The sequence below is a fragment of the Aristolochia californica genome, unplaced genomic scaffold (genome assembly GCF_029961685.1).
Source record: "Aristolochia californica isolate CCGP_79_NKW_82.1479 unplaced genomic scaffold, dmAriCali1.0.hap1 SCAF_7, whole genome shotgun sequence".
NCBI lineage: Eukaryota > Viridiplantae > Streptophyta > Magnoliopsida > Piperales > Aristolochiaceae > Aristolochia > Aristolochia californica.
The window spans coordinates 36,996,985-37,021,772 of record NW_027182268.1 but is presented as its reverse complement, the minus strand read 5'-3'; the positions used below and the strand labels follow the sequence as shown (position 1 = coordinate 37,021,772).

Sequence of the window (24,788 nt, the reverse complement as noted above, 5' to 3'; positions counted from 1 at the left end):
TCTGCTGCCGTGGATGCTCAAAACGGGAAAAAAAAAAAAAAGTAACTAAATAACCAGGCGAAGAAGACAAGACTATCAATTTGCCTAGTCCTCGTGATCACCCTTCTCCTGATCAACTATCGGCGAATCTTTGATTATCCATATGGCACAAAATGATTGGTCAATATGTGTCCGACTGGAGACGAAACAATGAGCGTGAAACTCTCATTAGTCTCACCGTCTCATGGTCATCCTATCTTAACTTGGAATTTTTTTATTTTTTGGATTATTTAAATAAATAACATATTTGTTCCAAAGTGGGCCACCCAAATTTGTATCTCATGTGTGGGGGCCCCGAAGACCGCTTTCATGGGTGGGCAGGTCGGACCAAACGTAAAGGCCCATCTCTCAGATGAAAAGCGCACGTGCTTTTACAAGGACCGAATGCGGCTCCACGGTAGTCGCTTACTCGAATAACTGGGACCTACACTGGTTAAAGGTCACTATCGCTACCGTTTGTTCTTCCCATGCAAAAAACCCAAAAATTGAAAAAATGGAAATATCTTTGACGGTAGTCCGCGGCGGCGTACCACGCCAACACATGCAGCCTCGCACAAGTTGCGGTGGGCCCAAGTCAATTAACGAACATGAACCGTTGGATCAAAAGATGGGAATTTTTCGATCCTGAGCGTGCCATGTTGTTTGTGGCCAAAAGAGATGGATTCTCTTTCTTCTACGAACGAAAAGGACTCCCAATTCGACTCTTCTGCTCCCGACGAAGACGACGACAATGCCATCTCGACCGTCCGTTCTGCGATAAGGCTCAATCGGACGGTCGATTGCATGACAATCATTCGTATCCTTCCACTAACGTTGGCTCACCTCATTTCATCTGCGTTTCATTTCCCTCCCATTTGCCTCGCATTTGCAGCCTATTTAAGTACTCTGAGTGCTTCAATGAAAGGTCAGGAACAGAGTCTAGTAGAGTTGCAGCTTTGTCTTGCTCTTTTACTTCTCAGTCCTCACTTCTCTCTCTCTCTCTCTGTAAGCCACTCAGAGGAGGAAGAAGAGGAGATTTAATGGCTCCAGGAGTGCAGGTGCTGTCTAGTTCTGGCAAGGTTTCGACCCTGAAAACTGGGTATTCGAAGCGAGCTTACGTGACGTTTCTTGCTGGGAATGGAGATTACGTGAAGGGCGTTGTTGGGTTGGTGAAGGGGTTGCGTAAGGTGAAGAGTGCTTACCCTTTGGTGGTGGCCATCTTGCCGGACGTGCCTGAAGAGCATCGCCAGATTCTCAGGTCACAGGGTTGTATTGTTCGTGAGATTGATCCAATTTACCCGCCAGAAAACCAGATTCAGTTCGCCATGGCTTACTACGTCATCAACTACTCCAAGCTGCGTATATGGGACGTAAGTAAAACTTTTAATTCAAACCAGCTTCCGAATTTCAATTGATCGACTTACTGTGTGATCAGTGATTCCGTTGTGATGATATTGAATGGTGGTTAAGTGAATTTGTGTTCATGATCTGGTTGCAGTTTGAAGAGTACAGTAAGATGATTTATCTGGACGCGGACATCCAGGTGTATGAGAACATAGACCATCTGTTTGATGCACCGGACGGGTACTTCTACGCCGTGATGGATTGTTTCTGCGAGAAGACATGGAGCCACTCGAAGCAGTACTCGATCGGGTACTGCCAGCAGTGTCCGGAGAAGGTAACATGGCCGGCGGAGATGGGTTCACCTCCTTCGCTCTACTTCAATGCCGGGATGTTCGTATTTGAACCCAGCAGATTGACATACGAGAGCCTCCGCGAGAACCTGCAAATCACTCCTCCGACTCCCTTCGCCGAGCAGGTAAATCACCTCTTCACTTCGAATGATGTTTGATTAGCAGAGCACGCAGTGTCCCAGTAGAACTATTAACAGCTTTGCATGGGATTCCTTCTTCTTCCCTCACGATGGAACGTATACTGGGTCGAATTTTGGTCAATTTAAGAAAATAAAATGAAACAAAAGTACTGAAATAAATGACGAATGGGGTCTGATTCATAAAATAAAATCATCAGAGAAATATTACGAAGTCTTGGCATTTCTGCATCACAGAAATTTTGGTGACTCGGCATTGGTTGGTGGGTCCAATTTGTCCGTGTTCTTCATGTTTAAAATTCAAAATCACGAAAATAAGAATAGGGATTTCTAAATCTTTCAAGGCTCTGTTGGCACCTTCGCCACTTCCTTTCTCTAAAACGTTTTTCATTTATTCACTAATGTTTGAAGACGGAACCTTGGGCAGGATTTCTTGAACATGTTTTTTGAGAAAACATACAAGCCGATCCCTCTGCTGTACAACCTCGTCCTGGCGATGCTGTGGCGACATCCGGAGAACGTTGAGCTCGATAAGGTGAAGGTGGTGCACTACTGTGCTGCTGTAAGTTCATTCTCTCTTCCCTCTTAAGGCTCTGCAGACTTCTCTCTTCGAAGCGCTACACCAGAGTAATCTTCTCAAACCATTTTCTTGATTCAGGGATCAAAGCCATGGAGGTACACGGGAAAAGAAGTGAACATGGATAGGGACGACATCAAGATGCTAGTACAAAAATGGTGGGATATCTACAGCGACGAATCCCTCGACTTCAAGGCAGGCGACGCTGCTGTATCAGAGGGAGAGACCTTTTCCAGGCAATCGATCATGGCGTCCATGCCAGAACCAGCAATCTCTTTCATTCCTGCTCCTTCAGCTGCTTGAGATTAGCAGCTAGCTCGTTACCCTTCTGTTTTGTTTGCTCTCCGTATAGATCTCCGAGGAAGAGAAGAGAGGGAGCCTCTTCGTTGGGTTATGCGATACTCCATCCACCCGTATAATCAATTAAGGGTGTTTTATTTTGTTCCAATCAATTTATATATGTACGTGACTACATGGTCTCCATTGTCACAGTATGTGGCAGATAATTGAAATAAGTGAATGAAACACTAGTTTTCACTGGTACAGAAACATTTTGGTCCTCTTCGCAATATGCACTTCCTCCATAATTAGACAAATGTAAATCAATCAAGAGATAAAAATGAAGTTTAACCTTAACAAATTTTCTTTTTCTGGACGAAAGAGTGAATAACTCACCTGTCTGCAAGTTTTTTTATGTCATCTCTAAGCCCGAATTTCTAAATTATGTATAAAATTCATAAAACTGAATTAAATGGATCTGTATATCTATCTCATTCTCAACCATTGTTCTCCGTCTCTTGAATATATCAAAGACGTCGGAATGGGTCAAACCTAAAAAATAGGGAACAATTAACAATCTCTTCACCCATTAAAATGTAAAATTTCAAATAACAAGTAAATAAGTCTACAATTTTTGTGGCACTTATATATTCGCACAAACAAAAAGCATATTTTTTAGAAAAAAAGAAAAGATTAAAAGCACCGAATGAACTTTTAATTATTCTCCCTAATTGGATTGTATTAGCTATTAACCCCACGAAGATGAAGATGTGAAAGATGATGATTCAATGATATTGGCCCTCCCATCCTAGGTTCCAAGATTCCTAAATGGAGGCAGGCATACACCACTCATCTGCTGGACAGTTTATGCCGCTAAGAATTGCAAGACGATCGCTTTTAACCCCCACCACCAGACAGTGGACTGCTCTCGAAATGGAGAATGATGCGGGGGCATCTGAAAATAGCACTCTTTGACTTCTTGCACCTCGAATCGCAGCTGTCTTTAGATAAGACAAGCAGTAGCAGAGTTTGGATTGACTACTACCATGCCCGAGCTTCAGATAATTCACTCGAAAATCTAGCACAAATTTGTTGCTAGGCCATAGGTGACACAAAAACGATTCTTACCGCTGACATTGAGTATCAGACGAGATCCAAATTAGGCTCAGGTATTCACAGCCAGTACTGGGGATGGGAGGCCACCAATATCCAAGAACAATCGTGCAGAAGAGACAACGGGACCTATTCAAGTCACTATCTGCTGATATGAAGCTAATACAAACAAGTTGTGATCAAATTGACAAGAAGATCCGCTAAGCATGTACAGGGGATAAATTGCAATATGCAAGGATGGTTCCCAAGTTAATCGAGAGCTCCTGTTGATTGATGGGTTCTCACTATAGGCTCGTCATCAAGTTTTGAGTTGAGGAATTCATGGAAAACTCACAAATTCAGATCTGTAAATATTTTTAAGTTCAAAATGCCATCACATACCTCACCTTCTTCATTGTCTCGATCATCTTCTTCATGCGTGTTTGCAGTCTTAAAAAAGAAATGGTTCTTCCCCTCAACCCATCTTCAACTCTGTGTCATTTTTCTCCATGACTAGAGTGATCTTGTCTGTGGTGCAATATTCCACCCTCCCTTGATTGACCATGTCTCTTTGGCTTGGAGCCCAGGATGGGAAGCACACTCATCTTGAAACTTCAAATCATTAGATGAAAGCATCTGGCCCACAATGGATTCAAGGACATATCTCTGAACCTAAGGAAACAAGTCCGAGTGGAACAATTAGAAATAATTGACTCTTACTATTGAAATATAAAACCTGAAACAATTTTGCAGTTACAAAATAAAAAAATGCCACCATCATGATATCAGATAGGGCTGCACACCCAGGTGACTTTTTGAAAAGCCAATCCCACTCCAAACACTGAACTGTCCCTGTGATAGGCCAGGAAATGGGGTTGAAAATCTAAACCCTATCCCTCTGACAGCCTATAGAATTGGTTTTTTTCTTTTAAAAACACCATTTTTAATTAGATATTTTATTTTTTTAACGTTATTACAGTCTTTTCTTTAAGAAAGAAGGACATAGATGTCATTTAGTTTTCAACCAAACTTTTTGTTTCCTCACATATGTCCTTTTTAAAAAAATTTAAGTACATTATGTTAATAAAGGCCTAAGATCAGGTGGAGAAAACCTGTCCATGCTCCAAACCCACACGTGTCTAGGGTGGGCCAGGTCGGGGAAGGTTCCCTATTTAATCCACCCCACGTGCACTCCTACCTATGTGTCACTAAATTTTGCAGTCATGAATTTGAGTTATAAAATATTAAATATAATTTTCTTGTGACATATTTAAATACTGTCAGAGTCAAACATGTTTCAATAGGATAACTTTGGTTACTGTATATCTCTTTATAGTTCTAAACTGCTACTCTGACTAGCATGATAATGATAACTGCCAGGTGAACTGAAAATTAATGGACATTTGAGAGAGCTCCATTGTTAAACAAGTTTGTTCTTCTTCCTCTTGTCTGATTCTAGGTTCAAATTCAATCTATACTGTCAACAAATGCACAAAAAGATTATTCAACATAGACATTGAATATTTCCAAGATTTGGATGAATAGAAGATTCAGTAGCCTGCATATTGATTGAGAAAGCCTACTTGCTTGAGAAGCAGATCTGAAACTTCTTCTCCAGAGTATTTCCATGCCTGAGAATATAATCCTTGACAGCAGAGCTTAGTTGTACATGACGAGGCTGGGAATCTGGAAGTAAAATGTCCTCATTGGCCCAACAAGATGCTTGAATCTTGAGCCTGGTCCATTTGCATTCTTAACTTGCAGTTCGACTATAACTTTCTAAAACAAACATAAAATAACCAGGAAACCTCAGGTTATTCAATCATCTACTGCTTGAAAGCTGAAATACCAAAAGACATAAAACTAAAACATGAAAAAGTAAAATGTACAATCCCAAGGCAATTTCATATATATAACATCAAAGAACTGGTATGAAAAAATCTCACGCGACTCTCATAGCAAGAAATCTCATAGAGTCAAAATTATTATGGTGGAGTCTTACAGGAGTCTCACAAAAGGAGGTCTCACAGAAGAGGCTTAGTTAAAGGTATTTTAGTTGTGTTAGTCATCTATTTATGTTTAGTTATTCAATTGTTCTAGGATTTATCTTTTAGCGTTTAACTTTTGGTTGTAACTGGGACAAAGGTGGTTTAATTGTAATAGGATTTTACTTGTTTCATCTATTATAAATAGAGGCTCATTGTACTCAAATTACAACAAGTTAGTGAAGTTTTTCTTTTTTCCAAAAATTCAACATGGTAGTTGACTCGGTTAACCCACAGAGATAATGTGATCCTTTTTTTAGTTTATCATCTCCAGTAGTTTAGGTTCGTATTCTACCTTTTTTGTTCATTTCCTGTCCCAGTACCCGTTGTTTCTTTGGCGTTAGCACTTTCACACTTAACCTTTCATATTGCAAATTATATATTGACGAAAAGATCTTTTAGTCTACTTTCCAAATCAAAAAGAATTTTGGCAATCGAAGTTTTCTACAAAGAGAAATGATATTTGAAGCAGCAAAGCTCAGGCAACAAGAGAGATTCGAGCAGTAGCAGACAGCCTCAATTTTTGATCCATTTTATGCCATCAAGAATGAGACTTTATATGGAGATTTATATGTCAAAATAAAGATTTGTAAGTTTATTTTCTACTTTATCAAACCATTTCTTGATCTAAATTTTCGAGAGGGAGATATCAATTTCGCAAGTCATGCTGGCCAAGATAGAGTACTCAATTTGACCAGATTACAGAATCCGAAATCTATCGTATTCTTTTTCTCTAAATAAGTATATTTTTTGAAGAAATGTTATACTTTTTTTTTTAAGAGAAAAAATGTTATACTTGAATGAAAGGTATCAAATTTTATGTCAATCTGATTTATCTATAAGGAGATGTTCACATTGGAGTCAATAAGGGTCAAGCTACAAAACGAAGTAAATCAAGAGGTCATAAAAGATTCAAGAATGAAGCTTTTTTATGTCAAATTAGGTATCAAATTAAAGTTCTTTTAGTCTAGTTTCTTGAGAAACAAATCGTTTGTGATTCTGATCTATATTTTGGGAGATATTGATATCAGAAGTACTAAAGGTTAGTTTTGCCGAAAATCTCTTATTTTCCTATTTTTTCTCTTATTTTTTCTCTTATTATCTCTCCAAGCATTAATGTGAATTGAGTTTCTTTTTCTCCTATAATCATAATATTTAAGCCAAATTTCTCTTCTAATCAGAGATTTTTGGTCAAACTTAATCACTCCATGATGTGCTCGTTCAAGGTATGTCATATCCTGCTTCGATGTTGTTTTCAAGTTTTATGTTTTTGCTACTTAGTTTTGTATCTTACACATCATCAACTCCAAAAAATTGTGGTTACTCTAAAAAAGTTATACTTGGTCAAATTTATCAACTTCTACCGTTATAATCTCCCCTAGTTTTTCAAAAAAATAAAATAATAATACTTAAAAAAAGTCACATTCTAGATTCGTTTGGAAGTATTGAGTGTTGCACAGCCGCCTTCTTCCGGTTAAAGTTGTTTTCTTCATGTTTTTAGTTTATCATCTTGTGTTTTCATCACTATAGAGCAATGCATAAACCCATTGCCTAAAAAGTATAGGAGTGTTCCCAACATCCAACTCAAATCAAATCTTTTATTCTTCACCCAAGAAGTAATTTATGTTTGAGCTACCATTAAAAAGTGAGTAGTCTCTTTGTTGTACCCTACGGTCGTTCCTTTTTTCCGCCTTTAAAATTAAACAGTGTGTTTCAGACTATGACCATTTTGACTGGTATTTGGAACTTTGTCGTACTGCTAGGAGTAATTTTGTTTTCCCATATTGTGTTTTGTCCAAGTTATGTCTCTATGTCCTTTTTATCCCCAGCTTGAGGGGGAGAAGAAGAAAAAAAACACAAGAAAGGGGGAGAACAAAAGATGAAGAATTTTGCATCTATGAAGAATCTTTTCAGCAAAAGAAAATTGAAGACCAAAAATCTTTTTCTTTACAAGTTGAAGTCATAAACTCCAGTTTGTGGGGGAGTGTTGAAGAGCAGGTATGAAAGAGCCTCACATGACTCTCATATCAAGAAGTCTCACAGAGCCAAAATTATTAAGGTGGAGTCTTACAGGAGTCTCATAAGAGGAGGTCTCACAAAAGAGTCTCAGTTAAAGGTGTTTTAGTTATGTTAATCTTTTATTTACGTTCAGTTGTTCAATTGTTCGAGGATTTATCTTTTAGTGTTTAACTTTTGGCTGTAAGTAAGACAATGGTAGTTTAATTTTAATTGGATTCTACTTGTTTCCTCTATTATAAATAAAGGCTCGTTGTGCTCAAATTACAACAAGTCATTGAAGTTTTTCTCTTTTCCAGAGATTCAACATATAAATATGTGCATATATGAATACTTGTATATAGAGAAACATAAAATCATGAATAAGATGAGAATGCTTGACCTTTGTAAGAAATAGCCTCTTGATACAGGTGCCTAACCTGGCCAGAAGAGACAAAAAATTCAACAATGCAAAAGATGGCATACAATGGCACTTACAGGAAGTTTTAAGGTGAGTATCTGCAAAAACAAAAACAAAATGATAGTAAGTAACCCCCAATAACTCCCACCCACCAGTGCACTTGCTGGGATCCAACTAGTTGCAGCCTTAGAATCCTTCACAGGTTGGGCAGTTGACTAGTCATTGCAGCAGAAAGTTTAAATATAATGCAGCAAAACAGACCTTTTGACAAAATTGAGTAATCCATGGCATAAGTTTCTCAAAACTCTCTTGGGCAGAGAAAGATACTTCACTTCCACTGGAAAAAAACCAAAATTTACTTAGAAAAACAACAGTCAGAAATCTATTTCAACATTAATCTATTTGATGACAGGAGAAGACGAAATATGGCCAGACTCATGCATGAATGAGTCAAAATTCTTTGGTGTGGAAGGTAACCTCTTTAGCTTTCTTGCCATTATAGTTTCTGCCACATTTGGATGATAATGATATATTTCTTTGTCACAGATGCCTGAGTTCACAACAGGAGAAGCAGTACAGGAATTAGAAATCCAAGCAAATATAACTAGTGCAATTCAAGAGTGAATTATAAATTATTTAATGCAATCATTTCCTTTATACACTTAAAAATGTGCAAGCTATTCTCTGTTCAAGATTCATGTGAGAAAAGAAGGCAAGACTTGTGGTGCTTAATCTAGTTTAAAGTTTCTTTTCTTTTTCTCAAGCTTTAAGCTAGTATTGAACATGACTTATTAGGCTAGAACTTTAAGTGTTGAGCTCAGCTTGATGTTGGTAAGAAATAAGATTTCCAACAGTATATATTATTATGAACAAATACTTTTTTCTTGAAAAGGACTATGCACCAAATACTTTAAACAAGCTAAACTCAGCCTTGAACACTGGGGGGCTAAGCTTGAGCTTTTCTTGGTTGGGAAGTCTGAACTGAGATCACAATTGGATTTTGTGGAGAAGAGCCCTCACAAACTCATGGTTGGCCAAGTTTTTACAGTTCACTAGACCTTGTGTCAATTAAACTAAAAAAAAATGTTGATCCTCTAATGCTGATAGCAAAACGCAATCTACAGTAAGAACATACATGAGAGGTGGGAGTGCAATGCAATGAATCATTAAAAATTGTAGGGAAATAATCAGGTCGAACTCTCATGGCATTAAAAATAAGTTATGAAACAATCAGGAAACACATCTTCAATGCTCTTGGGGAGCCTCATGGGCAAAAAACACATCTTCGATCCTCTTATGGACCCCTATGGGCAAGACCACTTTGGCTCTGATGAACCTCTCAAGTTTTAACCCTGCAGTAATCTTAATGAAATTCTCACCATTTTCAAAAAAAATAATAAAAAATACTCTAATTTTGTGGGACAGTTTTGAAATTTTCAGTGGTTCACTTTAAAACAAAGCAATCACGCATTTTAATCTCATAAGAGAAGGACAACAACTAAGACTCCTTGGTGGTTCTGATGAAATACTTTTTTCAAGACTGAAACAATACCATAAGCACAAATTGTATATGATTTTCTGCTGCAAGTATCACCCAAAATACACCAGACGCTTCTCCAAAATCATGTTAACATGGCATGAGTGCTCCTCTAGGTTTGACTCTCGTCAAAGGTCCCACATAATCTTCATCATCCCTAGAACCTAGTTGGGATCTAATGAATTTCTTTCCACCACTCCATTGTATCATTTGACACATCCATTAAGATAAATAGTTTTTCTTTAAATCTGCCCACAGTCATCCATGTGACATACACCCTTCCCCTAGTTCTTGTCAAAAACACAGACAAACATATTCACTGATGCACTACCAAATCTCCGTCTTGGCATTCAAATTTTCTCATCTATTGGTGTTACTCGTAGGTGATCTCTAATATTCCAAATCCATTTGTCCTCCTTTCATTACAAGTCCATGTCAAATTGACGGAAAATGTGCAAAAAATAAGAAGAAATCATACAAACCATGGAATAATATAGAAACTTAATGAAAGAAAAATGACAGCCTTACTTGTTGTTGTGAACCTAACTACTCCATCTGTCCAGTCCTAATAAGAATTTCAATCAGAATAATTACTGAAAGTTCTGCAAAACATAGAGGATAGTGTTAAGTGAGCCTCACTGGATCCTCACTCTATTTCTCTGCACTCTATACTCCAGTGCTGCACGAGATCACTAAAGTTCCCTAAGCTACGGAATCAACACAACGCGAAATATCCAAACCACAGTGGTGCTAAGATCTTACCACTCTAGAGAAACTCTGACGACAGGATGAAACCACATGAAAAATCGGTACTGCAGTCGACTGAAGAAGCAGAAGCGAAATTTTCCTCCGGAAAGTCGACTCGACTGGCAAGAGAACAACCTAACCGTTTGGCCTTTTTTGGCGGGAGCAGAGAACCAGCGATACGAAGGTAAGGACGCCATGGGGAGGCGGAGAGACTTTAAATTTCTGACCGTCAGATAAGATTTGTGATTCAGATCTAACCACGAAGTCTGGTCTTATTAAAAGGATAATTTTTCCTCGATAAAGAAAAAGTCGGTGGGCCCAAAACTTTGGAAGTCCCAAATGTCCTCGAATGGCACATAGATTGTTGTTGCAAATCCCTTCTTTGTTATAAATTGAACAAATGTGCTCATATGGCATTGTCAGATTGAATAATATCGGAAAAAATTATTCTAAATTGATGGTTACGATTGGCCAAAATTCTAACAAATTCCATCTGTCCTCGAATGGCATATAGATGGTTACGATTGCATGCAAGGATTTTATGGGTTTCATGGCTGGTTCGGTTATAATAACATCTCAACAATCCATCATGTTTAGCTCCATATTACGCTGCCTTATAACCCATATGAAGGTCGGTTTTGGTCTATACCAGGTTTAATTATTGATTGGACCAAGGTGGGATTCCAAAGTGGGGTTATTAAGTACTAAAAAGGGAGTCTGGTTCTTCGGTTCAACCAGGTAGAACCGGTGATGCAGGACAGAATAACGATTATCCTATACGCAAATCAAGCTAAGAATCACGGGAGGAACGCAAGAAATCCGCCCTGAAATCGTAGAGAAAACCTCTCTACATCGATTTACAATTTCATTATTCAACAACTTTCTTCTCTGTTCACATAACAACGTTTTAAACAAACTCAACACCCCCGATAAGCCCGGGCTGCAGCTCAAAATAAAACAAACCCTAACCTTAAAAATTATGGTCCAACCCGGGTTCAATACAAAGGATCCAATTATGGATCCGACTAAAGACCCGCCTGCAGATCCGACTCCGATTAAAGATCTGATTACGGAGCCGATTACTTACACCGGATCCGATTAAGGATCCGAATATGTAGCCGCATTAAATATTCCCGCCTGCATCAGTCTCCTCAATTTGGAAAGAACTCGCCCTCGAGTTCATAATAGCTTCAGTGGTTTCAGTGGAACCCAGAAAACAAGGATGCAAGGGTGGGACATGAAAAACATCAGAAATCCTCAAATGATGCGCGGGAATGGCCAACTTCGCCTGCTCGGGCGGCAGTGCAGGAGGAGGATCCTCCGCTATGTCTCCATGCTCAAACTCTACTAAAAACCTGGACAGTGAAAGCAAGTTAGTAGTACCGGCTATCTGCAGAGGAGTGGCTCTTGCCTAACGAGGTGTCAACACCATCTTCTTCCCTGTGAGGCTAAGGGAATAGGTATTTCTCCACCCATCTTGGAGAACACGACAATCATACTACCAAGGGCGACCTAACAATACATGACAAGCATCCATAGATACCACATCGCACCAAGCATTATCAAAATATTTCATGTAGATGGAAAAAGAAACGAGGCATCACCTATTTACTGCTACCTCACTGCCTTTAGTTAGCCACATCAATTTGTACGTTTGGGATGAAGATCTGTCTGCAACTGTAATTTTTGGACAACCTCTTCAGACACTATATTCTCACAACTGCCACTGTCAATGATCATCTTGCAGACTTTATCTACTATTGTGCAGGTCGTGTGGAAAACATCGGTTCACAACCAATCATCCCCTGAATCCCCCTTGGGAGTCAACAGACTCTTACAAACAACTAAAGTCTCATGGCCATCACCATACAATACCTCTCCATCCTCATCATCATCATACACAGGTTCACCAAGTTCCTTAGGCTCATCTACCACGTCTTCCTCAATCAGAAGATTTTTGCCCTTCTGACTAGTAGGTTCCCTACACTCAGTAGCTTTATGTCCCGACTCACCTCAACGAAAACATCGAATATTTGAGTTAGAAGTACCTTGGGGAGGCTACTGGGCAGGACGGGATTCCTGAGGGCGAACTGGTCGGTTATTGTGATCACTTCTGACCATTGGCCTTCAATTCTGCTATTTTTCCACAGTCAATGCACTCTAGTATGCTTCCGAAATGGTCCACAGAGAGTGAAGAGTGAGGACATCCTGTAGGGGCTGTTGTAACTCCCCCAAATACCGTGCCACCATCTGCTCTTCTATCTCAGATAAGTCATTCTGGGCGATCAACTAATAGAACTCCTCTGTGTAATCATCCACTGATCTCGAGCCTTGTCGCAACAAATGAAGTCGCTAAAACAAGGTTTGAGTGTAGCTGAAAGGAAGGAATTGACCCTTCATCTTCTTCATCATCTTCTCCCAATCAGTGATCTTGGTCTTGCCCTGCCGATCTCGTGATCACCTCAACTGCTCCCACCACGCAGATGCTCTGCCCTTGAGTTTGATGGCAACCAGTTTCACCTTGACACTATCTAGGACTTCCTTATACTCAAAGATGCGCTCTATCTCCTGCAACCAGTCGATGAATCCCTTGACCTGTAACGTACCAGAAAACTCGGGTAGCGTCACTCTAAAGCCGAGGTCTATAGGTTGATCTCCCTGACCGTGGTGCTCCCAGAATCGAGCATGATTGCGATATAGATTTTTGAACCTGGTATCAGAATCATGATCTTCCATCTCACGATTATCGAAATCCTGCGCCGTTTGACACTGGGTTAACTCGGCGACGACCACCTGACCTGGTATCCGAAAATCTTCATGTATCACCGCTTGAACATTACGGCTACGACCACCAGCCATGGAAGACAATTTTTTTCTACTTTATTTTATTTTTTATTAAAAAAATAATATAACTTAGGGTTTTCCCCCAAATAGAAAATACCTCGATGCTGATGAAATGCCTCTAGAAATCGGGATTTTCAAGCTCAATTTTTTTTTTTTAACTCGGGCTTTCAGAGCCCTCTTTCTTGAACTCGCGACGCTCCGGTGGCCCTCTCCGACAGCTGTAGGACCTCCCTTCTCGCACGAGGTATCCTCTCTTAGATGACCCTTGTTTTGGCACCACGAAACCTCAGGTTCAGCGCCCCTACATTCGGTAAATTTTGAACCCTATCTGCGGCGACGACAACGGTAGTTTTGGCCACGACAACGGCTACGATGACATCGTGCGACGGTTCCGGCAGCGACGATGACCTGCTCAAGCTATTTGTCGAGTCCGAAGCTCTATTTCTGTAACTGCTCGGTCGAGTCCTGAGCTCTGCTTGGTCGAATCCTGAGTTTTTCAGGTAGCAGTGTTGAGCGGTAGCTCAATGGTGATGTCGACAGAGACGACGTTGTCTTCATCGACGCTTCTAACTGCTCGTTGCGGCGTCTCTGGCGAGACCTAGCTTCTTCCCCAGCCTGAAGCTTTGATACCAATTGACGTTGGACAGGATAACGATTATCCTGTACGCAAATCAATCTAAGAATCACAGGAGGAACGCAAGAAATCCGCGCTAAAATCATAAAGAAAACCTCTCTAAATCGATTTACAATTTCAATATTCAACAACTTTCTTCTTTGTTCACAGAACAACGTTTTAAACAAACTCAACGCCCCCGACAAGCCCAGGTTGCAGCTCAAAATAGAACAAACCCTAACCCTAAAAATTATGGTCCAACCCGGGTTCAATACAAAAAATCCGAGTAAGGTTCCGACTCCGACTACTTACCCCCTGAATCCGATTAAGGATCCGAATATGTACCCGCATTAAATATTCCCACCAGCATCAGCCGACCAGTCTAGATCGACAACACCGGTTATTAGATATATAAGATTTGTTAGTTTATGAAATATAATTGGGGGGGGGGGGGGGGGGGGGGGGGGTGTTAGTCCACAATGAAGTGGAATGAATTCCCCCCGCATTACCTAGTTCATACAAAAATGACATTAGTATAAAAAGACTTGAATTGAAGTGAGATTACACCATTTCATTCGCTCAGGCAAAACGGGGGAAAACTGTTTCCTACCTATTTTGCGAATCATTAGCTTTCCACGCGCGTTGCTTCGTCCCCCCTCCCCAAGCTATTCTGCTCTCCCTCTCAGCCTTCGTCTCCAGACGATCTCTGCTCCCTCCGCGATCCTTCAGCAAAGTGTTTTTTTTTCTCTTCCCTCTCCTCTCCCTCTCAACCTCCGTCGCAGAGCACGGGAGGCCGAGCCTCTCGGCCTCCCTCTCTTCCCCCCTCCCCCCGTCGGCCCTCCTTCCTCCCTCCTCTCGATCTCCCTCTCGACCTCTGTCGCAGAGCATGGGAGGCCGAGCCTTTGTCGCAGAGCCCCCGACCTCCCGACTTCTCTTCTTTCTCAACCTCCCTATTTTCTCCCTCTCGGTGTACCGTTAGATCGTCACCTTCGTTGCCGTTGCCCGCCGTCATCACCGTTGCCCACTGGCCCGCCCCTGAGGAAGATGAAGACAATGTTTAATTTTTTCTAAGTTAGGAAAATTTAAACCATCGTCATTAATTGGTATAATTATCCAATTAATTAAACCATTAGTTTTTCATTTTTTATTAATATATTATTAATTAATAATATGTAAAATATATATTATGTTATTGGTAAATTAATATATTTATTTATTTATTATGTATTTTTTTATTTTGTATTAAAATAGTGTGTTTTAATGTTAAACTATATCTTATGTTATTACAAAATAATTTATTTATTTATTATATTCACTTATGTTATTATGTTATTTTTAACTTTTTTATTTATTTTAAATAATTTATTCTAGTCACACATAATTAGTATATTAATTTATAATAAACTGTAATCATTAATTGGTTTAATTATCCAATTGTTATCATTAATTAAACCATCAGGCTTATTTATTATATTCTCTTGCGTTAGTTTTTAATTTTTTTATTAATTTTGTATAATTTATTCTAGGCACACGTAATTATTGTTTTAATTTATAATAAATTATAAACATCTAGTAATATAATATAGTTTTTCATTAATTAAGATATTAATATATTCTAATACTTCACGTTAAATCACTTATAAGTGTAGTAACCACGTTTATTTTTGTTAACTATATGTTTAGGTATATGTTCTATTTAAGTATATTATAAAAAGGTTACTCATTCTCTCCTTTATATCATATTTTTCATTTGGGGGCACTAACACTGAAAATCGTTTTTCCAGCCACTTGAACTCTTCTATACTAACACCCAAACATGAGTTGAAGTTGAATCAATTCATTTTACTTCGATTCAAGTTCATTGTGGACTAACGCCCCTAAGGTGAATCACTTTTAATCATATGGGCAGGATCGATGGAACTCGTTTAGTTTTACAAAGAGACAGTCTCATTCCTTCTCTTCATGTAATCGGAACGACATGTGGCCATCGAAAATCCATTGATATGATCGATCTTCATTATTTGTCGTTGCAAAATTAGTAATTTTATTTCACTTTTGCAGCGTAAAAATTTTATTCATTGGCTTATGGCTACGACCAATAATAATAATAATAATAATAATTCATTTTCTTATTCTCTTTTAAAAAAAATTTGGAATACCCCGAACAATTGGGGTGACATTTTTTTTCCATCCCTTAAAACCGACATAAACAAATAAACCTTTTTTTTTTTTTATCGAATGAAAATTTTCCAATTAGGAGTTATTTTCTCAGGGGTTCCTATCAACACCAAACATGGCCTAAAGTGTAGTACCCGAATCATCCCCAATATTAGACAAGTAAATACGCATTAATCAACTAATAACGAACTTAATTGAATGCATCTTTATGCATGGCACGTGTGTTTAGCTAGAAATTCATTATGTCGATATTCATGAATGGGGCTGTCTATAAAGCCATTTGCCTACCATCCTTCTTCCTCACCCTACCTTGTCTGCCACTCTTCATTTTTCTTCTTCTCTCTGACCCGAGAGAATGGATAAGAAAACCAGCAGTAACCAGGACGTGGAGGTCAGAAAGGGCCCATGGACGATGGAAGAGGACCTCATATTGATAAACTACATCGCCAACCATGGCGAGGGCGTTTGGAACGCTCTAGCTCGCTCTGCCGGTAGGTTATTCTCTGATCGCCTTCTTCACTACTCTTTTCTTTTCCCAGCTCTCATGACAGCAAAAACGAAAGATTCTTCTTCGTTTTTTTCGATTCATGGAGGCTACGTGCAAGATATATAGAACGAGCTGTTTACGTTTCCTCTTTCTGTTTTTGGATTTTGTGGGAATAGGGTTAAAGCGTACCGGAAAGAGCTGCCGTCTCCGCTGGCTGAACTATCTCCGGCCGGACGTTCGACGGGGGAACATCACGCCTGAAGAACAGATGCTGATCATGGAGCTACACTCTAGGTGGGGAAACAGGTGAGCTTTTCCTCCCTTGTTTGCCTTCATAACTCAAAAATAATAAGAAATATTTACAATAATTAGATTTTTTTGTGCCCCAAGTTGGTCAGGGAATCTTGAGGCCTGAGAACTGCAAACCCTAGAAATCTTTCTTCTTTAGTTCATTTCTCTTGGTCTTCATTGTATCAGCCAGAATAAATTCAAATTTACCTAATTAATTTATTATTTGTTTAATATATGTTTCTTTAAAATATAAAAAATTATTATAAATAAATTATTTATTCTCATTTGCTGGTTTCTGAATTAAACTCTCAAAGAAAGCAAAGTGATTAGACAGGAAGCATTAATTGGTTACTTTCTTCTATACGACTAGCATTAATCCTGCAATCTGCATGCATGTCCTTACGAGGACGACAGGGGTGGTTTTATAAATTTCGAAGGGCGTCAAGTTCACCATTTTAAGCGTAATAGATGTTTTCTCGCACTGTTCTGCTCGATTTTCATTAATGATGTGGTTTTCTTATGTTAAATCGATTTTATTGGCGTTTTCAATTAATGTGTTTTCAATGTTTAAGTCATTTCATGTTTGAATCTCTGTCTTGAACTTGTTCCGCAGTTTCTACTGGCTTTCTGAAGCTTTAAATCGAAAGATCACAGGTTTATTGTTCATGTAAAAAGTAATTTAATTTGCTCGATGAAATGGTTAACTTTCAACTGGAATGAGGTTTAGAAAAAAAAGAGAGAAGAACAGAAGCGATTCCGTGTACAGAATGAAATATGAACTTGACTCCCTCCAATCAAAGACTTGTCTCTGAAATTTTTTGCATGAAAGAAGATTAAAGAGAGAGTGAGAGGGAGAATGGAGGAAAAAAAAAAAAACGCATCCGTCACTGGAGGTAGTTGGTTTCCGGAATAGAAGAAGAAGTGTCCTCTGCTAATTAACTCTTCTTGTTCATGTCATTTGACTGGATCGGATGCTTCAGAACTGTTCTGGGTCTTCATTGATTTTGGACCTAATGAATTAAGAACGGTTTGTGGAAAATCCTGACAGGTGGTCGAAGATCGCTCGGCAGCTCCCAGGAAGAACCGACAACGAAATAAAGAACTACTGGCGAACGAGAATCCAGAAACTGATCAGACAGGCGGAGCCCTACAGCAACCCGAAGTACAACTCCATCCTCGATGACGCAAGCACCAGCTACAGTTGCGGCACCAACGACGGTCCCCCGGAAACTTATTCTTCCATTTGGCTCGACGAGAACCCAGAAGCCTTTCAGCCCTCCTCCACCATGCCCACCGAATCCATTGAGGGTTTCTGGTCCGTGGAGAACCTCTGGTTCAACGAGTAAATATTTCAGGCAGTTCGAATAAATAAGACCATCTTGTACGTAATTACGAAAGAAATTTATAGTTTAGAGTACTCCTGTAAGATGAGGAATGGATACAAGCTTACTTTCTTCTGTTTGCAATATATGGAATGGATAGAAATCTGTTACGAGTTTACTTTCAGTCGTGGTGGATTTCTTGCTTAACGCCGCGGATGGAGCGAGGAGAGACTCTAGGTTGACGACGATGTAGGATGTGCGCACTTTGCGGTTAAGAGATGGAAACCCCCACGTGGTTAAATCGCTGCTCTGAGGAATTGTAGCACGTGGGAATCTTGCAATAAAGGTTTTGTTTGGGCAAACAAAAAAATCCACCTTTTCCACATGGTGTTTTTTTATGGTATATCCCCACGTGAATACGTGGGAGAAACGAGCCTAACGACGACCCTTTATTGCAAGATCATATAATATATTTATTTATTTATTATATTTATTTTTTATTACTTTATTAAATTAGTGATTTGAGAATGGTCAATTATTTTTGTTTAATTATTCATTTTTATATTAAAATATATCATATGTTATTAATAAATAAATAAATAAATTTATTATATTCACTTCTATTATTTTTTACTTTTTATATATTTATTTTTTATAATTAATCAGTGCACAATTAATTGTCACACATAATTATTGTATTATTGTACAATAAACTGTAATCATTAATTAATATCATATTTTATTTAATTAATTTATATATTAATATATTTAAATTCTACATTAAATTAATTATTAATATAATAATCATGTTTGTTTACATCATATTTTTCATTTTGGGGTGACACTGCAAATTGTTTTCCAATACACTTGAAGTTGAAATTGAATTAAATCATTGAATTGAATTTAAAGTTGAAAATAAACTTCAAGTAATTACTTAGGTTAACTAATGGGTAGAAGTTTGGTTATTGTTGGGATAGCCTGAAACGGAAAAGAAACGAGACAAACGGACTCGAAAGCCGGCGTAGAAAGGCTATACTTTTCGACCAAACGGGCAGACATGAGGCTCGTGGGATGGAATAGAAAGACCACATGTGTGGTCGGGGTCAAATTTTTAACCCGAGTTCGAGGCCGAGCTCATGTTGGTTGAGTCTGAACATGGGTGAGTTTGTGGAGACTCGGATAGAAGATACTGCAAACAAGTTTGATTCCAATAATTGACCTTTCGAGTTACAAGTCCTACACAAAGACCATTTGTGCCATCTTAATACATAAGAGGAGCACACTATGATTTTCATGGTCTAAAGTGGCAAAATGTTGCATTTACTCCCTCTCTCTCTCTCTCTTTCTCCTCTCTTCGTGGGCAAGTTAAAATCGAATCAAATGAGTTATATTGACTTTCGAGTCGCCAATTTGTGATTTCATATATAATCAAGCAACCCTTAAATTGAAAGAGACTAAACACTCTCAAGCTTCTTGAGAAAAAAATCGAAACTAGTCTTCTTTGTGACAATTTACAAACCTTTCTCGTCTCCAACATTTTATTCATCGTTACTCTCCCCTTTCTTTCATATAGTAGATTACTAGTTTTAATTTTTTTTAAGAAGGAGACGACTAATGTGAGGGGATGGAAGAGAAGATTATATCACTCACAAGAAACTTGAAGGCTCGAGCAAAGGGGAGAAGGTTCCCCCTCATAGTGTAGATATGTGGGACTTATGGTGAAAGGGTAATAAAATAGTTTTTTCATGTATATGAGATACCTTATAATCAGACATGTATCGGCCCTATTGAGATCAGTCGTATCATGTAGTGCAAAGCCAACTATTTTAGGTGATAGGCCCACCCGCCTGCAAGAAGAAAGTGGTGGTCAAGAGAGAACACTTAGAAAGTGCTTTGAAAAATGAATGTGAAAGTGAGTTATTTTTTTGTGTTAGTGTGCATAATGGAAAGTACTATGTAAAGTGTAAATATAATTTTTATTAATTAAATATTTTGATAGAAATTTTGATAAATTTCTTATTAATAAATTAAAAGAGAGAGTTTAACTTGTCATAAATTAAAAAATAATTATGGCTAATAAAATAAAATAATTAAACAAAAACTTAATTTTATAATATCAAAATTGTTAATAAAATTTATATTTTTACTGTGTTTAAATTTCCAGTCTTAAACTAGTTACTAAATATAATATTAACCAACGATAATTTATATAAAATATTTTATTATATAAATTAGTCTGTTAACTCTTATAATATAGTTGTACTTAATTTTTTTTATTAATAAAAGAAGATAGATTTTAACTTGTGATGAATTAATAAGTAATTTTAAATTGAATTAAAATTATTTATTAATTAAATATATACAAATAAAATAATTTAACAAATACTTACTTTTATAATATCAAAATAGTTAATAAAATTTTATTTTTACAATGTTTAAATTCACACTCCTAAACTAGTGATTAAATATAAGATTAACCATCATTAATTTATATAAAAATATATTCTATTATATAAAATTAGTCTATTAACTTTATTGAATGTGTAATCCCATTTCTATTTCCTACACTGAAACTTCTGCAGATCAATGTGCAAAATATGGATAATTTCTTGGAGTAGAAACATGGCAGAGAAGGGCATCTGTAGAACAGTGCAGCAGAACAACACCAGAAAACCACTAAAAGCAACCTAACCATTTGATTCTGAATTCTTGTGTAGAATTCTTTCTTCGAATAGAATAATACTGAAGAAAATATCCATCAAGAAAGAGTACTCCAATGATTTGAAGTAGCTGTATCAAGTGAACATGCTGAAGCAAACCATGCTAAAATGGCAGCAAGAACTTTAAAGATTTGAGAGCAGTTTAATTGAGCAGTGCTCCAGCACTGGCTGATCTCCATGTTACATAGTCAACAATGGATATCTCTAAATTTGCTCTCATGATCAGACAAACTCCTGAACTAATGGGAGATTGCTTCCTCCTAGGCATACGTTGAGGAACATGCCTATGACTGGACTCCTAAATCAAAAGTTCAGAAATAATTAAAGAATTAAAGGTGTTTAACAGCAAATGAAGCAATGAAACAGGACCCTTGGGGACAAGGAAAGATTCAAGTAGTGCCACAACTGAAAATGTAGAAGAATAACCTAGCATCATATTAAACTAGTCTAACCATATTGGATTCAGAGTCAACTCCCAACATGTGTCAGTACAAAGAATAATGCCGGCATTTTGAGCAAAGGAGACACTCATTTAGGTGATTTTGACCAATCACAGAGACTGAAGTTTTTTACCAACTTTTTTCACATCAAACAAATGATAGGAAGGTTCCCTCCACTTCTCTTCTGGATGCTTGAATCCGTCTAACTTTCAGCTAATGCTTGACCAGCCAAGATTTTGTAGGAAGAAATTGCTGAATATTCGTTGCTAATATCATCAGTAAGATTCTTTTACTTTCCTATGCACAAGGGAATGGGCACTTGTAACAACTGTTTAAGAGAGGAGTGTCACATCCACAACCAACTCAGAATAGTTCGCAAATGCTCAGATTAGTACCTGTAGAGTTCATCAATGAAATAAAAAAGTCAAATACAAAAAGTGTAGATGAAGCAAGTAGATGTTGAAGGGAAGAAGCCAAGAAGTTGCTTCTCAATCTAAGAGTGATTCATGAACCTAGTGATAGTTCAAAACAAGGACCAGAACATGGCTCCATTATAATAGAGGAAGTCAAGAAAATTACAAAATGCACAAAATATGACTCAAGGACAAACAGGAAAAAGACTTATTAGTTAAAAAAGAATAATAAGACTGTCATAATAAGACCTAATTTTTTTTTTAAATGAGCTTAACTTCGGAGTTCTGATGAGATCCGGTGCATTATAATAAGACCTAGTTGCAAAATAGAATTGAAAAATTCAATGTTTCTAGCACCCATAATCAGATGGAGGACGTGGTACTCACGTATTCATAGCAAGCATAAAATGTAAAGATATGACATCTTAAATTCACAAAGCAGAACTTATCCATGTTGTAATAGATTTTGAACAATTCATTGCAAACATAAGACATGCTAGACATAAAGTATTCTAAGAATATTTCCCTCACAATAACAATCATTTATCACGTCATTCTTCCAAATATGCCAAGTTAGATAAAGCTTTAAGAAACATAACAAAGTAATTTTTGAAGCAACAGAAAAGGACAATTCATCCTTTACAACATACTGAATGTACAAAATCTCATAAATAGAGGATTTTGTACAATTCTCAAATTGGATGATGTGAATAGAAACTGGTTATGCTTGCTTCCTAGAATTAATCCAAAAGAAACAACATGAGAGTGACGTAAGTGAATTCATTGCAAACTACAATCCAATAAGACTATTTCCCTCACAATAACCATCATTCATCACTTCACTCTTCCAACTATCATAGGTTATATAATGCATTAAGAAATACATTTGAGGCAGCGAAAAAGGACAATTCATCTTTTAGACCATACTTGGATGTATAAACTCTCATACAAGAAAAAGTTTGTACAATTCTCAAATTGCATGATGTGAACAGAAACAGGTGACGCTTCCTCCATAGAATTAGTACAAACAAAACTAGATGAGAGTGACTATTTAATTAGGTTGTATACCAAAAGACCTAGGACAAAGCTATTCTTAGTGAAGCCATAAACCCTGAATGTACAAAAACTAGGTGAAATATACCAAAGCAGACTGGGAATAAGATAACTCAGAGATTTCTTTTGTTGAACAAACTTAAGACACGATCTAGAGAATCAGGATCATCTGAGAATCTAATAAATTATGTTGCTTCTAAAAATGGCAGTTAGCAACAGTGACATGGTGTTGGACCAGTGAAGAAAATATTGACAATGATGAAATAGACAAAAAAGGCGAAGATGACCAACTGATTGGACAAGAACTCACCCAAAGTCTATCAACCCGTCTCTTATGTGTCAAACTAAACCTATTCAGGCTAAGCTTGCACTAAGACCAGGCTTTATGTTCGACATAAGGTTCATCTGTCTTGCTTGGTGAAAAAAGGTTAAATATCCCAAATGCTTCTGTCTGGCTTTTGTTCAATCACTAGATTATGCATGTAAACAAATTTATGAAAGTCATCTCGTGAGTCCTAGTTGAGCCACGAAAAGTGACTACATTAGCTCAACATAGCAACTAGGCAAACCCAACTCCAGAGTCGAGTTTCCTTCAAACCAGGAAAGGGATCATGAGCACACCACAATGCAAATTGAAATGCAACATGTTAAATCTTGTGAGTTTAAGCAGTTAAATGAACCCCAGTTTCGTCTATCTACTTCCAGGGATCTTTAAAGTGAACCAGATATAAGACATATTGAACCAGTATGAGTAATTCCACACACTTAAATTATATGCTAAAGGTTTTCCTCTTACATTTGGGGATTACAACAGGTCCCGGTTTTTATTTGGTTGGATAATGTCATTAGAACTATTGAGCAACATCATGCAGTTAATTCGGTCCAAGTTCATCCCCAAATGATACACAAAAGTTAGCAAACAGTTTCCCAACTAAAATTGCAGGACTTTTCCAATCTTTAACCTATGTGGGAGTATTCCCACAAACGACACACAATATCAACTTTAAAAGTATATTCTAAAGAGTTTCCTCTTAAATTTTAGGACTGCCATAGCTTCCAAATTGACATCTCTGCAGAAACCTCTGACTGAGCCTAACTTGGTTACCTCTTCCAAACATTTTTTTGCCTTAAAAACCAATTTTTCTTTTTATTCCCTCACGATAAGAAGTGGCAAAAGTACTGTGTCATGCATTTAAGATAGTTCCTGCAGCTAGATCCACAGTGATACAGACCATATATATAGCTATAGTAACCTAATTATCCGAGGGAATCGTTTCTCAAGAACCAATTAGCAGGATAGGAGTAAGTCATACTATTGCCTTCAGACCATTAGAAATAGACAATAATTAACTGACACACTACATACCTAAACCCTAGAAATGTGCATAAAAGAAGGATGAAAGCTAGCAGGTTTAGAAGATTGCAAAATGTAGTTTGATGCTAGGTGAAAAGATGCTAAACACCACAAACAAACATAGAGTCAGAGACATAAGATCAATACAGTAGAGTTCTATTACCAACAAAATGTTCGAGAAGGGCTGATAAAAACGTGTCCGAAATACTGACGCAAGAAGGTTGAGCTATGCTCAATCAAACAGCAGCGAAAATTGGTTACAGCATCCTCTTTGAGAAGATCCACCACTCTTTCTGCGTCAATTAACACCGGGTAGAATGAAGCAATGTACACATGAACCTACTAAAACCGATGAGATGAAGAGCAAAATAAGCCTGAATATTGGAATAGAAGTGCAGAGCACGCTAAGCTTATATGCAGAGAAGTGGAAACGAGAAAAAGGAAATTCGACTGCAGCACTGAGAAGTAGAACATTCGCCCCTAGTGCACTTTCAGTTTTGGGCTGCACACAAGCATCTTGCAACCGAAGAT

The 24,788-nt window shown here is 37.8% G+C and overlaps 2 protein-coding genes and 1 long non-coding RNA gene across 3 annotated transcripts; 2 read left to right on the top strand and 1 right to left on the bottom strand.

Annotated features, from left to right (window-relative positions):
• Nucleotides 1-1,010: 1,010 nt before the first annotated feature.
• Nucleotides 1,011-2,916, top strand: LOC137936881 (galactinol synthase 1-like). Its single transcript, XM_068781821.1, has 4 exons — nucleotides 1,011-1,388; nucleotides 1,517-1,837; nucleotides 2,277-2,411; nucleotides 2,508-2,916. Exons 1-4 carry the CDS (start codon nucleotides 1,059-1,061, stop codon nucleotides 2,727-2,729), a joined length of 1,008 nt encoding a protein of 335 aa, XP_068637922.1. The 5' UTR covers nucleotides 1,011-1,058; the 3' UTR covers nucleotides 2,730-2,916.
• A 972-nt stretch (nucleotides 2,917-3,888) lies between these two features.
• LOC137937826 (uncharacterized) lies at nucleotides 3,889-10,398 on the bottom strand. Its single transcript, XR_011109664.1, has 6 exons — nucleotides 10,324-10,398; nucleotides 8,736-8,808; nucleotides 8,520-8,595; nucleotides 8,241-8,356; nucleotides 5,381-5,576; nucleotides 3,889-4,469 (listed from the first exon to the last, which is right to left on the bottom strand). It is a non-coding gene; the product is annotated as an uncharacterized lncRNA (long non-coding RNA).
• A 6,134-nt stretch (nucleotides 10,399-16,532) lies between these two features.
• Nucleotides 16,533-18,301, top strand: LOC137937390 (MYB-like transcription factor EOBII). The gene is made up of 3 exons (XM_068782453.1): nucleotides 16,533-16,668; nucleotides 16,841-16,970; nucleotides 18,004-18,301. The coding sequence occupies exons 1-3, from the start codon at nucleotides 16,533-16,535 to the stop codon at nucleotides 18,299-18,301; spliced, it is 564 nt and encodes a 187-aa protein (XP_068638554.1).
• Nucleotides 18,302-24,788: the final 6,487 nt, after the last annotated feature.

Bases quoted from the DNA above. Each gene is read 5' to 3' on its own strand.
- LOC137936881 (XM_068781821.1), top strand. From the start codon at position 1,059: ATGGCTCCAGGAGTGCAGGTGCTGTCTAGTTCTGGCAAGGTTTCGACC. The intron at 1,389-1,516 runs GTAAGTAAAACT...ATCTGGTTGCAG, and splicing joins CCAAGCTGCGTATATGGGAC to TTTGAAGAGTACAGTAAGAT. The intron at 1,838-2,276 runs GTAAATCACCTC...AACCTTGGGCAG, and splicing joins CGACTCCCTTCGCCGAGCAG to GATTTCTTGAACATGTTTTT.
- LOC137937390 (XM_068782453.1), top strand. From the start codon at position 16,533: ATGGATAAGAAAACCAGCAGTAACCAGGACGTGGAGGTCAGAAAGGGC. The intron at 16,669-16,840 runs GTAGGTTATTCT...TTGTGGGAATAG, and splicing joins CGCTCTAGCTCGCTCTGCCG to GGTTAAAGCGTACCGGAAAG. The intron at 16,971-18,003 runs GTGAGCTTTTCC...AAATCCTGACAG, and splicing joins CACTCTAGGTGGGGAAACAG to GTGGTCGAAGATCGCTCGGC.